General features: G+C 34.2%; 2 protein-coding genes across 11 annotated transcripts; one reads left to right on the plus strand and one right to left on the minus strand.

Annotated features, from left to right (window-relative positions):
• Window positions 1–3,309: 3,309 nt before the first annotated feature.
• Window positions 3,310–8,761, plus strand: LOC136234128 (UDP-glycosyltransferase 76E2-like). Its single transcript, XM_066023898.1, has 2 exons — window positions 3,310–3,843; window positions 7,761–8,761. Exons 1-2 carry the CDS (start codon window positions 3,351–3,353, stop codon window positions 8,642–8,644), a joined length of 1,377 nt encoding a protein of 458 aa, XP_065879970.1. The 5' UTR covers window positions 3,310–3,350; the 3' UTR covers window positions 8,645–8,761.
• Window positions 5,617–12,742, minus strand: LOC136234129 (uncharacterized). Of its 10 annotated transcripts, XM_066023902.1 has the most exons (6): window positions 12,270–12,742; window positions 6,746–6,845; window positions 6,467–6,513; window positions 6,112–6,137; window positions 5,913–5,952; window positions 5,617–5,793 (listed from the first exon to the last, which is right to left on the minus strand). In XM_066023902.1, the coding sequence occupies exons 1-6, from the start codon at window positions 12,348–12,350 to the stop codon at window positions 5,764–5,766; spliced, it is 324 nt and encodes a 107-aa protein (XP_065879974.1). In that variant the 5' UTR covers window positions 12,351–12,742; the 3' UTR covers window positions 5,617–5,763. The 10 variants fall into 10 exon arrangements, 3 of the variants coding, with proteins under 3 accessions (XP_065879974.1, XP_065879973.1, XP_065879972.1); XR_010691069.1 differs by lacking the exon at window positions 6,746–6,845; XM_066023901.1 differs by lacking the exon at window positions 5,913–5,952.
• Window positions 12,743–13,937: the final 1,195 nt, after the last annotated feature.

Below are 13,937 nucleotides of genomic sequence, written 5' to 3' on the forward strand. Positions count from 1 at the left end.
TAGGCGATGTCCAAATGGCAAAAAAAACGCTGTTAGATAGCCTAATTGGAGTAGATCGGAATAAATTCTTGATTTCGAGTATTTAGACAAAATTTGGATAGTCCAAAAGGCCGTTTTCTTCAAACTAATAATTAATATAAGGTAAATAATTTAGTATTTCTTACAATTTTATCTAACATACTGTTTAGTCATTGTATTTGCATAATATATTGTTTTTGAATCTTAATAATAGATTGCATAATCATTAACTTTTGTTGAATCAACAGTTTAGTTTTTATAGACTAAAAAACTGACGAGAACTAGACATGATGTTATTTTAAAAAAAAAGGAACTAGACATGATGTTTAATAAAAAAAAATATACTCCCAGCTCCGTTTGTGAAGGAAGAATTCCGTCAGGCGCTATACGAAACGGGTTCAGAGAAAGCACCGAGTTCATACGGCTTTAACGCTGGATTTTATCAAAAATTCTGGCATATAATTGGAGATGAAGTATTTGTTGCGGGTTGTCTGTGGCTGGAAAGCGGTGTATTCCCTGAGAAGGTAAACGATGCTATCATAGCCTTAGTTCCAAAATGTGACGTCCCTCAAACGATGAAAGATCTAAGACCAATTGCTCTCTGCAATGTGGTCTACAAGATAGGGTCCAAGGTTCTGGCCAACCGTCTACAGCGAGTCCTCCCAACAGTTATATCTGAAAATCAATATGCATTTCTCAAAGGCCGATCCATACATGACAACGTTTTGATTGCTTTTGAGTTGATCCACAACATGAAAATAAATGTCCATAAAAAACAAGGGGAGGTGGCACTGAAGATTGACATAAGTAAAGCTTATGACATGGTGGATTGGAATTATCTTAAGGTTGTGCAGCTGAAACTGGGGTTTTCTGAGAAACGGGTCAACATGATGCTACAATGTGTCTCTACGATGCAGTATTATGTGAAAGTGAACTCAAACCTTGTCGGTCTTATTCAGCCTAAACGGGGGCTCAGAAAAGGAGACCCTTTGTCACCATATCTCTTTTTAATCTGTGCGGAAGGGCTATCTTCACTTTTGTCGGATGCTGAGCAAAAAGGGCTTATACATGGCTGCAGAGTTGGAATAGGTGCTCCCCCAGTCACACACTTATTATTTGCTGATGATGTTTTTCAGTTTTTCAGGGCTACAATTAATGAATGTCGGGTGATCAAGGAACTCTTATTGAAGTATGAAACAACCTCTGGACAAGCAGTCAATTTTGGAAAATCTGGACTCATGTGTAGCAGTAATGTGGAACTGGACCTCGCATCAGCATTTTCCCATATTCTCGAGGTCACACAACCAATTGACACGGGTAAATATTTAGGCCTCCCATCACTTGTTGGAAGAAAGAAAAGGGCCATTTTCGCATGTTTTAAGAATAAACTTTGGCAACGGCTTCAGCACTAGAGAGGTAAGCCACTATCAAATTCCGGGAGAGCTACACTTATTCGTTCTGTGGGGCAAGCAATGCCTATTTATCATATGAGTGTCTTCTTACTCCCTACTTCCACTGCCGAGGAGCTACAGCGAATGCTAAATTCATTCTGGTGGGGTAGTAAACAGTCTAATAGTCGTGGTATAAATTGGCTTTCCTGGCAAAAATTATGTGTGAACAAACAAAATGGAGGGCTAAATTTCCGAAACTTCACTACATTTAATTTAGCAATGTTGGGGAAACAAGGTTAGAGATTTATCAAAAATCCCAACTCTCTTGCCAGTAAGATCTTCAAAGTCAAATACTACCATTCAGTGGACTTCTTGGGTGCTAAACTTGGGCACTCACCTAGCTACATTTGGCGGAGCATTTGGAGTTCTCAACTATTGTTAGAAGAAGGATACAGATGGAAGTTAGGAGATGGTCATTCAGTTAATGTGTGGTATGATAAATGACTCCAGGACTGCCAAAACAAGAAGGTTATCACCCCACAGATACCAGAATTAGCAAACCTCAAAGTATACGACTTGTTTATACCGCATTCGACTGAATGGGATTCTGAGATGCTTGAAGAGCTATTTCTCCCTAAGGATGTTAATGAAATCCTCAAAATACCAAGCCCGCAACACCAAGGCTCAGATACAATAATCTGGCATCCCACTACTAATGGGACATATTCAGTAAGAAGTGCGTATAGACTTGCTATTGGAGAAGTCGAAAATTCTGATCATCTACATGTGGAAGCAGATTGGGAGTTAATTTGGAAAGTCGCGGTTCCATGGAAGGTACGCTACTTTATGTGGAGACTTGCTCACAACTGTCTACCCACTCGGGCTCGATTAATTAACAGGGGAATGGTGGTTCCGAGTGAGTGTGTGCTATGTGAATTCGACGTCGAGGATACTTGGAATTTAGGGATCGAATGTGCAGTAACTAAACAAGTATGGCGCGATTCCAACCTGAGCAGCATTGTCGAAACCAAAGCACACTAGGCGGATAGTTTTCTGCAGTTCCTTTTCAACGTCTTGAACAGTATCAAAGCGACTGAATAAAAGAAATTTATGATGCTCCTATGGAGCATATGGAGGATAGGTAATGAGACACTTTGGCACTCAACACCACCCAAATCAGTGCAAATACAAGTTATAGCCCAGGAAACACTCTGTGATTGGTCTTCGGCTCACGAGGTGAAGGTTGTTCACACTAGCCCAGATACTGCAGTTTGTCGCCTGTGGCACCGCCCACCCCCTACATTTCAGAAGTGCAATGTGGACGTAGGAATTTTTGCAGGCCAGAATTCAGCGAGAGCGGGGGCAGTATTGCGTAATTCAGAGGGAGCCTTCGTAGCTGGAAGATTGTCGTCACTTGGGGGCCTGTACTCACTAAAAGAATGTGAGGGACTTGCACTACTGAACGGACTCAGATGGATATCAGACCAACATATCCCAAATGTTATTTTTGAAACAGACTCAAAGATAGTGGCGGATGCAATCTACTCAATCGAGGAAGATCCAACCGAATTTGGTGATACCATTAAAAGTTTATGATTCGTCATAGCCAATAACGTACGTTTTGTTAGAAGACAAACAAACGAGCTGGCAAAGTCACCAAGTTTTTACACTTGTCGTGTTACCTTTAGTTATATTCTGAATTTCATTTCAGTTTTGTTGTTGAATGCTTGATCTTTGTTGGCCCATTAATGAAATTTTCTTTCAAAAAAAAAAATAGGGTTAATAAATTATTTATTATTTATCCTAATTAATATGCTATTACTTGATGGTGTACCTGTGAAGGTAACATGTACACGTGGTGTGTTGTAGACTTTATGAATTTATAGATATGTACCCAACCCAAGCAAAGGACAGGAGAGGTCATAATTTCCATTGTTAGGGATGATAATGGAAGATGAAAAAGAAAAACACAAGCATGGTCGGCTAAGGCTTGTTCTAGTTCCGACTCCATTTCAAGGGCATTTAAACCCAATGCTTCAACTTGCTGCAACTCTTGAATCAAAAGGGTTTTTAATCACAATTGCTCAAAATAGAAGATTAAACTCCCCAAATCCTCGATTTGATATTCTGTCAATAGAAGATAAGTTGTCAGATGAAGATATGTGTTCTCCAGACAAACCTGGAATTGTTTTGCTTCTGAATGCTAATTGCGAAGCTCCTTTCCAAGAATCCTTAAGGAAGCTAATTGAAGAGGATGAAATTGGTATTGGAATTGGTTGTATAATATACGATGAAAGCTCGTACTTTGCTGAAGCAGCTGCTTATAATCTGAAAATTCGAAGCATGGTATTCCGCACTAGTAATGCTATCACTTTGCTTGTTCGCACCACTCCCACTTTTCGACTCAGGGCACAAGCTCGTCTCCCCTTACCAGGTTCCTTCCTCTATTTAACTTCTTCAGCTTAATTGCTTTTTCTTTTATTTCATTCATAAATATATGTATTTGATCCCTCCTTTTCTAATGTGTTTTTGTTTTGGTCTGACAAGTTGTCAAGTTTTCAATTATTGTGTGAATATATAAGTTTTCAATTATTGTATAAAGAATGTAAGTGGTATGTTGTGTAGTCAAAATAAATCATTGAATTGGCCCAAATTGTCACAATCAAATGACATCATAATACACACTGAAATTACTCAAAATCTACTTTTATAAATAATTACACAGACCAGATGTAACAATTTTTAAATATAAATAGTATTATTAAATTGGATATTAATATTTTTAAATTTGAAGAAATATTTAAATTTTTTTATCTAACTCGTACAAAATACAATATATTTTTAATTTTTACGTTTAATCATATGTTTGTAATCTGTTATTAATAAATAATAAAATAATACATATGTAAAATGTAGATCACAAGATTTATGACCGATAAAACAATTTCATGAATAGTTTCTCCAATAGACCCAACTTATCAACATTAAGAGTAAAATTGTGTGAATAATAAAAAACGCATATATGAAGTGTAGACACTACAAAAAAGGGATCTATTACGACACTTATAAATTTGAAGTTTAACGACGCTTTTTGACGTCCCTAAACACGTACCGACACTTCTCAAAGCGTCGTCACAAGCGTCACTAAATCGCGTGTCGTTAATTTTAACGACACTTAAAAGCTTGTGTGGGTAAATTAAATCTGACGACGTATCACATACAAACGTCTGTATGCTTTCGACACTTACGCTTTTAGTGTCGTGATTTTGTTTTTATTATTTGTTTTAATTTTCGAAATTCTCACCACGTTTTAATAAAAACGTCGCAAAATTACGACATACAATTTTTATTACGTTGTCACTTCGCGTCAAAAAACATTCATAGCATCTTCAATATCATGAAACTTACATTTGAAAACGTCTCCAAATTTACAACATAATTTGATTGTCATAAGAATCTGCATATTAATCATTATAAGATTGATCACCAACCAACCTGTTAAGATGAAAGCAATTTAATGAGTTAGAAAGAAATCATCCATATATTACAAAAAAAAAAAAAAGCATCATTTGTTTATATACTTATTTTGCTATCATCCTATTAATCAAATGAATTAAAGCACTTTTCCGATCAAATTATCCAAGACATTTACATCTCCAAACTCCACCAAATGAATTATAAGCAGGAAACAGAAAAAAGGACTAGCTCATACAAATGCACAAATACAGTATAGGTTAGTCACAATAACTGCAAACTCATAGAACTAGTTAAAAGATATATCAACACCAAATATAAAAAGAGACCTCTTACATTGTACAAGAAAATAAAATAAAAATTTCGTGAAATGAAGGGAAAAAGAATACCTTAGAATTGTTAGCTTCGATGCGTATCCATCTTGGAAAAAAAAAAACCCATAGAGCTTGATTTTACAAGTCCCCAATTTACTAGAATCCAATGTACAAAGATTAAACTATAATAGAATAATAAGCTAATAGTATAAGAAAAATAAACATTGATCAACTAATACTGCCAACTCATAAGATAAAACAAAGCAATAGCATAAGGAATCAATTGAACTTTAAGAAACAATTCAATCCTTTCTGTTCTTCATGTAATATGCACTCGATTCTATAATGTAGAGAATCAAATTAAAATTGTTCTAAAAAACCAAGTATAAAGCATCTAACATTAGCTTATATTGAATAAAAGAGGAGAAAAAATAGTACCTTTAAATTATTGTGTAGTTCACTAATAAATCAAGTTAATAAACAACTAAGAAATACCATCAACAACAGAAGTTGGAACATCATGATGAACTTGATTGCGAGCTGATATGATTTCAACTTCCAAGAAGCTACTCTGATACTTTATCATTGAAGTTTTTCTGTTGTGAATATAAAAACGAATTAGGACCATAATAGAAATAAATCAAATGGATCTAGAATAAAAAGAAGAATTGACAACAAAAAGATACACAAAATGTAAATGACTTTCATTGCTCACTTGTTGGATTGAATAACAACATTTGAACAAATTAGTTGTCCTAAAAAAAGGTTCAAAATCAAAGCATATTAAAACCCTTGTTTATAAAGAAAAAATATAAAAAATACACAGAACCATAGAAAATGAAAAAGAAGCATTTGGATTTGAAGAGGTCTAAAGTGAATTTAGAAGATATAAAATAAATTAAAAAGAGCTTTACCTGTCCCAATTGACCAGGAACAAAATCTGCGACCATACATAATGTATATATCAGAAAAAGCAAATGCAAGTTTATACATGATGATAAGCTCATTGTATACAACCAACACCATTTAAGGGTCTTGAATTGCTTTAATCCCTCAATATATGAATAAACTCTTGTTTCAATTATCAAAACAAACAGAGTGCAGGCAATTCAATCACCACTGCCTAATGATAAGAAATAGAAACTTAATTTCATTAATCAAAATTGATTATTCATGTAAACAACATTAAGAAAAATCATGCAATAATAATTCCTGAAATAGAAAACAAACAAAACAATTCAGAAAAACAAAAATTAAAGCTAAAGGAACCTTGAGGCTGAAGCTGAGAAGACTACCACCTTTCATATCTCGAAATTCTATTCAAGGAAAAGAAAAAGGCAAGTATTAGAATGAAGAAGAATAAATATTTGGATTAGATAAGGGTGCAAGTGGAAAACGAAATAGAAAAAAAGAATCAAAACTATAGATCTATAGAGAAAAAAAAAATCACTAAATCCAGCAATTAGAATGGAAAGAATGAAAGTCCGAATACAAGCAACAAGTAAAGAATAAAAGATTTAAAACAAACAAAATAAAGAAAATACCTACCAGAACGGAACATCAGGTCAATGGGCAATTCAATCAAAGCGCAAACAAAAGTTACTCGGTTTAAAATAAGAAAAAGTTCCAATTTCACAAAAAGAGCATCCTGTGGAGAACAGTCGAGTTGTCTTAATCAAAAAGAGAGAAAATGGAAAGGTAAAAAATTAGAAACAGATCCAGAACATAAAAGAGGCAGATAAGAAAAGAAACCGTATGAAATCAGCACGGAGAGGCACCAATTTCTCACATGATTTATATAACAAACTTGCCTAAGGCAATCATTTTCATGGCATTTATATCATATACTAATCACATTGCACAATTATAATTCGAACAATTTATCTTGACACATATAGTCTAAATATGAGTTTAGATGTGGATGCGAGTACATGGATCAAGTATAATATTTCATATTCAAAACACAGACTGAAATAGGGATATTTATCACTTAATTGAAGATGATATTATCAAAACAAACAAAAATTAAGATGGTGATTTTAAGAATAAAAGATGTATAACTGCACTTTATAAGTGATAGAGTTTAATTTAATAGATTGTAAACATTATACAATATGAAGCATATGCATTTGAAATGCAATTCGATAAGAATATGGATTATTTTGAACTTTTAAAACTTCGAGGGATAGTTGAAGTTTTGGATTAAGTACATATATTACGCTAAAAAATAACGTGTCAATACATGTCAAATTTTTTTTATGGTTCCTTTGAGAACCCTCTATGAAGTCCCCTTCCTTAGTTGCATCTAAATTTGAGTGTCATGTCAAACTACCTTTTGACCAAAATTAACCATAATGTAGAAATTTGATAAAATCCCTATTGCAATATTTGGCTTGTTAAATGAAATTAGCTGCTATGTTTGTTGTGATAAACAATCTTGGTATATATCCTTAAGTTGAAATCTCAATCCTATACTGTTGTTCGAATGGTTGTTCATTATAAGTATCAACAGAATATTCAAGCTAGAAACTAGACACAACTAATATTTAGTTGTATATTACAGATCCAATGTCACGTGAAGCAGCACCGGAGCATCCTATACTGAGACTAAAGGATCTTCCTATTTCAAATTTTGGGTCCATACAAAATTTCTTCAAGCTATTATATATTGCTATGAATATAGGAAGTTCCAAAGCTATAATTTGGAATACAATGACATGCCTGGAAGACTCATCATTGACACAATTCAAACAACAAAGCCAAGTTCCAATCTTTGCAATAGGCCCTCTCCACAAACGTGTCCCTGTCTCTCTATCAACACCATCTACTTTTCTAGAAGAAGATAAAAGCTGCATAACATGGCTGGACAAGCAATCCATCAATTCTGTAATCTACATAAGCATAGGAAGCATTGTAACAAGTTCAGAGAAAGATATAGCTGAAATGGCATGGGGTTTAGCCAACAGCAGGCAACCATTCTTGTGGGTGATTCGGCCTGGTTCGGTTCGTGGTTCAGAATGGATAGAGGCATTGCCTGAAGGGTTTGTTGAAAGTGTTGGAGAGAGAGGTTGTATTGTGAAATGGGCACCTCAAAGGGAAGTATTGGGACATGAAGCAGTAGGAGGGTTTTGGAGCCATTGTGGATGGAATTCAACACTGGAGAGTATATGTGAAGGGGTTCCATTATTGTGTAGACCTGGGTTTGGTGATCAGAAGGTGACTGCACGATTTGTAAGTCAAGTTTGGAGAGTTGGTTTGCAATTAGATAATGAAATGGAGAGAGGAGAGATTGAGAAAGCTGTGAAAAGCTTGATGGTTGATGAACAAGGGAAAGAAATGAGGCAGAGGGCTATGGAGTTCAAACTCAAAGCAGAATTGGAGATAAGAGAAGGTGGTTCTTCTTATAATGCCTTGAATGATTTGGTGGAGCTTATTTGCTCTTTTTAATTCTACTTATCATCTTTGTTTTTTTTTTTCCAAAAATTGGTAGCCTTATTCCTGATGGCTTTGATGATTTACTTGTCTCTGATCTAAAGGAGGCTAATGGTAATATTTGTTCACTCACAGCCGGATGTGGTTATGGAATGCTTCTCAGTTTGAGATGCTTATCAGCAACTCAGACTAATTACGCAAGGAACTACTCTTAACGTGGCTACAACTAATTGGAACATTCTATAGAATTTAGTCGTGCCTCCAAAAGTAAAAAACCTTATTTGGCGAGCCCTCTCTAACTCTTTGCCTACTCTCACACGCCTTTACATTTCCGCTATCTGCTATCTGCCTGTGAACCGCCACTGCCCTCTCATCTTTCGTGAATATGCTAATTTTTAACTTTAACACCTCTGGTTAGGATACGAACGTGTCAGAGAAATTACTTCTCAATTAATATGAACGGTTAAGTTTATGTCTCTTTTGGATCTCTAACGCCATTATAAACTTTGCTAGATAATTAACGTTTTTTAGGCTATTATGGATAAATAAAGAACAATTAAATATAAGAATGTAAGAGTGTCAAATTGACAAAATATTTGGCGAAAAATATATATTTATTGATTTATATTTGAGTATATGTGTTTAAGGTAAATAATAAAGATGATTACCATTCAATTGATTCTATAGCAACATATAGCTAAGTCAATTGAATTGAACATATAACAAATGGGTAAATTACACCCATGGCCACTGAACTTTACCCATTTTCATATTATAGCCACTGAACTTCATTTCTTCCCGGTATGGCCACTGAACTTTACACTTTTTAACACCGGTGGCCACTCAATTTTAACTAACTTCTCAAAATGACCGTTAACGACCTCAAAATGAAAATATTCAAGAATTAAAGTTGTTCAGAACGATATTTACCATGAAACCACATTTTTTATTTTCAAAAATCACAATTTTTGGAGCTTTCTCTCTCTAAAAATTCACTTTCTCTCTCCTAACCAAACAACACCCAAATGACCTCTAAACGAAAATTTTCAAGAATTAAAGTTCCTTAGAATATCATTAACTCTTTGTATTTTTTATCTTTAACCGTCAACGGTTGTTTTGAGACGTTAAGTGACCACCGGTGTTAAAAAGTGTAAAGTTCAATGGCCATACCGGGAAGAAATGAAGTTCAGTGGCCATAATGTGAAAATGGGTAAAGTTCAATGGACATGGATGTAATTTACCCTATAACAAATCAACATGATCGGTCCTGACAATTTATGGACCTTTGGAGAAATAAGAAATAAGAGTCCTTTAAAAAAATATTATACGTAAAAATTTAAAATATATTCTTATAAATTAATAATTGTACGGTATGTATTATTACGTTCATCCAAATATACTTCTATTTATCCAAGATCACAAAGGTGTTTCACAATGTTTTTAAATTAGCTCTTAACATATATTCAAAAAATCAATTAGGCTATTTTGAAGTCTAAAATGTCAATTATTTGGACCATTTAAAAACTGAATAGTATTAAGATATGTATATATAAAAAATTACTCCATATATTTATAAACCTAAATTTTTTTTGGGCCTCCTATAACCCTAAATCCTATCACTCCCGGCCTAGGCCCAAGGCTGGCACCGCAAATCAATACTAGGAATTGAAATACAATAATTACAATAAAGAAAACGAAATAATAAAAATTCAACAACAAACTCAGAGCCATATGTGGCTATCTCGACGAAACGTTGAATTGATGTTGGCTTGAGATTCACTAAGACAGCGGTTGGTTGGCGAGGAACGAGGATGACTCCGTTAGCATATTTCTGATTCGAGTGGATACGTGTCTGGACGGATTTGGCTCGAACTTTGGACATATGAGAGCTTATGAAACACGGAATTGAGTAAATTTAGAGGCTAATGTCAAGTTTAGGGAGTCAAGAATGAGTTCATGTAAAAATCTAGGACAAAAATGAACTTTAGATGCTTAGGAACGTGAAATTGAATGACAGGTAGATCGTATGAAAGCTGGAAACATAATATATAGAAAGATTTGAGGTGCAAAGATTAGCTCGTAAATTAGGGTTCCGGACACGGAATCAGGCAAAATGAAAGGCTAAATTTAAATTCAGGATGTCAGGAACAAATGTTTAGAAGAGATGAAAAGCAAAAATAGACTAAATGATATGAACGGGAATGGAAAATTTCTAGGCACCATGTGATAAAAGCTGGAAAAAAATGATTGTATCTTTGTGGTTGAAAATCGGTATCAATTTTCAAAAATGGCTTATTTCATCCCATGTCGTAGTACGGTAATTACTAAGTTGTTCTTCTGGACGGTAGTGGGGTTGTATGGAGTTTCATAGAGCATAGTATCGGATAAAAACATGAAGTTTGTTAGCCATTTTTGGCGTACCTTGTGGGCTATTTTTGGCACTACCTTAAAGTTTTGTGCTATGGATGGACAAACAGAAATGGCCAACCGAACCTTGCGCAATCTATTGAGGAGTAAGTGTCAGAACAAGTCCTACGACTATGTGTCACACCCGATCCTAAACGATATCGGGTATGAACGGAAACAAGATGATCTACGAATTCAACTCATAAATTTTTAACTCGTTACATCCTTAACTTAAATTTCTAATGGACAAAAATTTATTCAGACATTTTAAAATTTATTTTGTTTGGCTTGGACTTGACAATTCTATCAAGCTTCCTACATATTCCGAATTATCTTGCAATCTTTAAATCGAGAATCAAAGCCACGTAGTTCTAACAGTTTTAGAGGAAACTATTCTTTTATTTCTAGTGAAATCTCCATACTTAAATCAATTGATAAAATTATAAATGCAATTAATCTTTGGAGTTAAATTATTCACGGTATATATTTAACTACATATTCTCATATATTTATGTTCACCGATATACGTATACACACATATATATATATATATATATATACACATAATTTTTTACTATTTATTTTTATTTATTTATAGTACGTGATTATCCGAACTTATTTTATTCGGTAGACAATTCTCGAACCAATTCAACTTAAGGTCCAAACGATTCTTTTTACCATACGAATTTAATTCAAGTCCAAACGTCTCTTTAACACAAACCAAAATTTTAAGTCTAAAATGTTCGTTCTACCGGACAAACCTGGTTCAAACTCACCGTACATCTTAAAAGGAATGGTAAACTAATCAAACTATAAGTCTAACCCGACTATTTTTATCACCCGCTTACTCCAAGTCTAAATCTGAAACGATTATCTCTACCGAAAAGTCAGATTAAAAACCTGCTCAAAGTCTACATCTGAAACGATTCTTTCTACTGAACAAATTGATTCAGAACCCGCTGACTCCTCCTAGAGAACAGAACCAACTAGAGAAAATAATATCTTTAAAACCACACTTAGCAAACCCCTATAAGAGGTCATCTTCCTCCTTCCTATTTTGATCTGAATCTCAAATGGACAGCCACAGACCTGCGTTCTCAGTTAAAAATTTCATAGAATAACAATACCTACACGTAATCGTAAGCAAAAATTCATAAAAGGGGAAATCGTGCACAGAAACGTACGGACAAGACGATTTACTGTAGATAGAATACGAACCACTAGAATATCTTACCTCCTTAACTGCATGTTGAGATCCGGCCAAGGAGAGACTGATCAAGGTCTTAGAGATATCGATCAGTGACCGATCTCCCATGGCAGAGGGTCGAAACAACCATTATGAACCCAGAATGAAGAAGCGAAACTACAAGCTTCATTTACCCTTCGTGAAAGTGAGAGAACTCACTAAAACTACATACGTGAAAACCAAAGGAATAATGTGGAATTTCCCAAAATTAGGAGGAGGCCTCCGTGAATCGAAACACGGTCTTCCGAAAACAAAGATAAGGAGTTCGTCTCTCCGGTGATCGAGGATAAGAACGGAATAAGTAAACTCATGGAGCCTTGCTACTTTCGAACCGAGAGAGAGAAAAGTAAGGATAATCCATCAGTACAGGGACAGAGAGAGGCGGATAAAAGGTTTAGTTTAGCCTCCCTAAACAAAAATGAATTCAATAATTAAAGTTTAGATATATCCCGAAGATTCTAAGGTTTTGAGTGCAGATCAGATGGTTATAAATAAATGAACCTGTATTTTATTCTTTTATTATTATTTTATTCTTTTTTATATTTCCTGGAACTTTAGAATTGGTTTATACCAACATTAGTTAATTATATAAGAGCATATTTAGTGGTCGTAACAAAGGTTTGTTATAATTGGGTGCCACATAAGCATAAGAAATACCCACAAAAAACACTCCATTATAATTTTTTGTTACTTTAAAATTTAGTAGGATCCACTTATCATAAACACTATACAATATTCACTCAAATTTTTTTTTTTTTGTAGAAAAATGAAAGAAACAATATTCACTCAATTAATATATAATTAATAATTTTTTAACCAATAAAATAATTAATTTAATTACTTATTAATAATTTCATAAAACTATATGTCCAATAAAATAATTAATTCAATATTTTTTTATAAACTGTCCAGTTAATTTTTTTTTTCGTACATTAGGATTCGAACTCGAGATTTAGCTTAAACGACTTGAGACCTTTAACCACTCAAACGAACCATATTTGATAATTTAATAAAAATGGACTTGAGACCTTTCGCCGAGCACAAATGGGCTTGCTCGCTGAGCAGGGGTCTCAATGGAAAAATTTAATAAAAAATGACACGTGGCATTGGTGTGGTCAACAGTCAAGCGCGTTTTCTACACGGGTCAATATTTTGACTGAACATAGGGATGTAAGGGGTTGTATGTGATGTTTTTGGAGAGTTGAGGGGGTTGAGAGGTTGTTCCCTAAGTTGAGGGGGCCTGGTGAAAAAAAGTTACAAGTTTAGGGGGTTGGATGCCTATTAAGCCATAATATTTGTTGTTGTACTTTTCTTTATTACAAAATGTAGTAACTTACTCTAATTTGTAACAAGAAAGTCACTAGCCCTCTAGTGGTTGGGCGTTACAAGTAACAAACTTGTAACATCCACTAGAGGTGCTCTAAGTCTAAATGACCAATTAATACTTTTAATACCTCTAATTATTAATTTAGCTCATGTTGTAAATTAATTACGATATTTAAACGAGCCGTTAACAATTCCGATACTTAAATTTTCATTATTTATATTTGTGTATCATTTAATGTTCGTTTGTCTAAACGTCACTATAAATAGGTATCCAAATTGAACCTTTATTTATTATTCTGACTACAAACATTCATCGTATATAACCAAAGA

Source organism: Euphorbia lathyris, chromosome 6 (genome assembly GCF_963576675.1).
Source record: "Euphorbia lathyris chromosome 6, ddEupLath1.1, whole genome shotgun sequence".
Classification (NCBI taxonomy): Eukaryota; Viridiplantae; Streptophyta; class Magnoliopsida; order Malpighiales; family Euphorbiaceae; genus Euphorbia; species Euphorbia lathyris.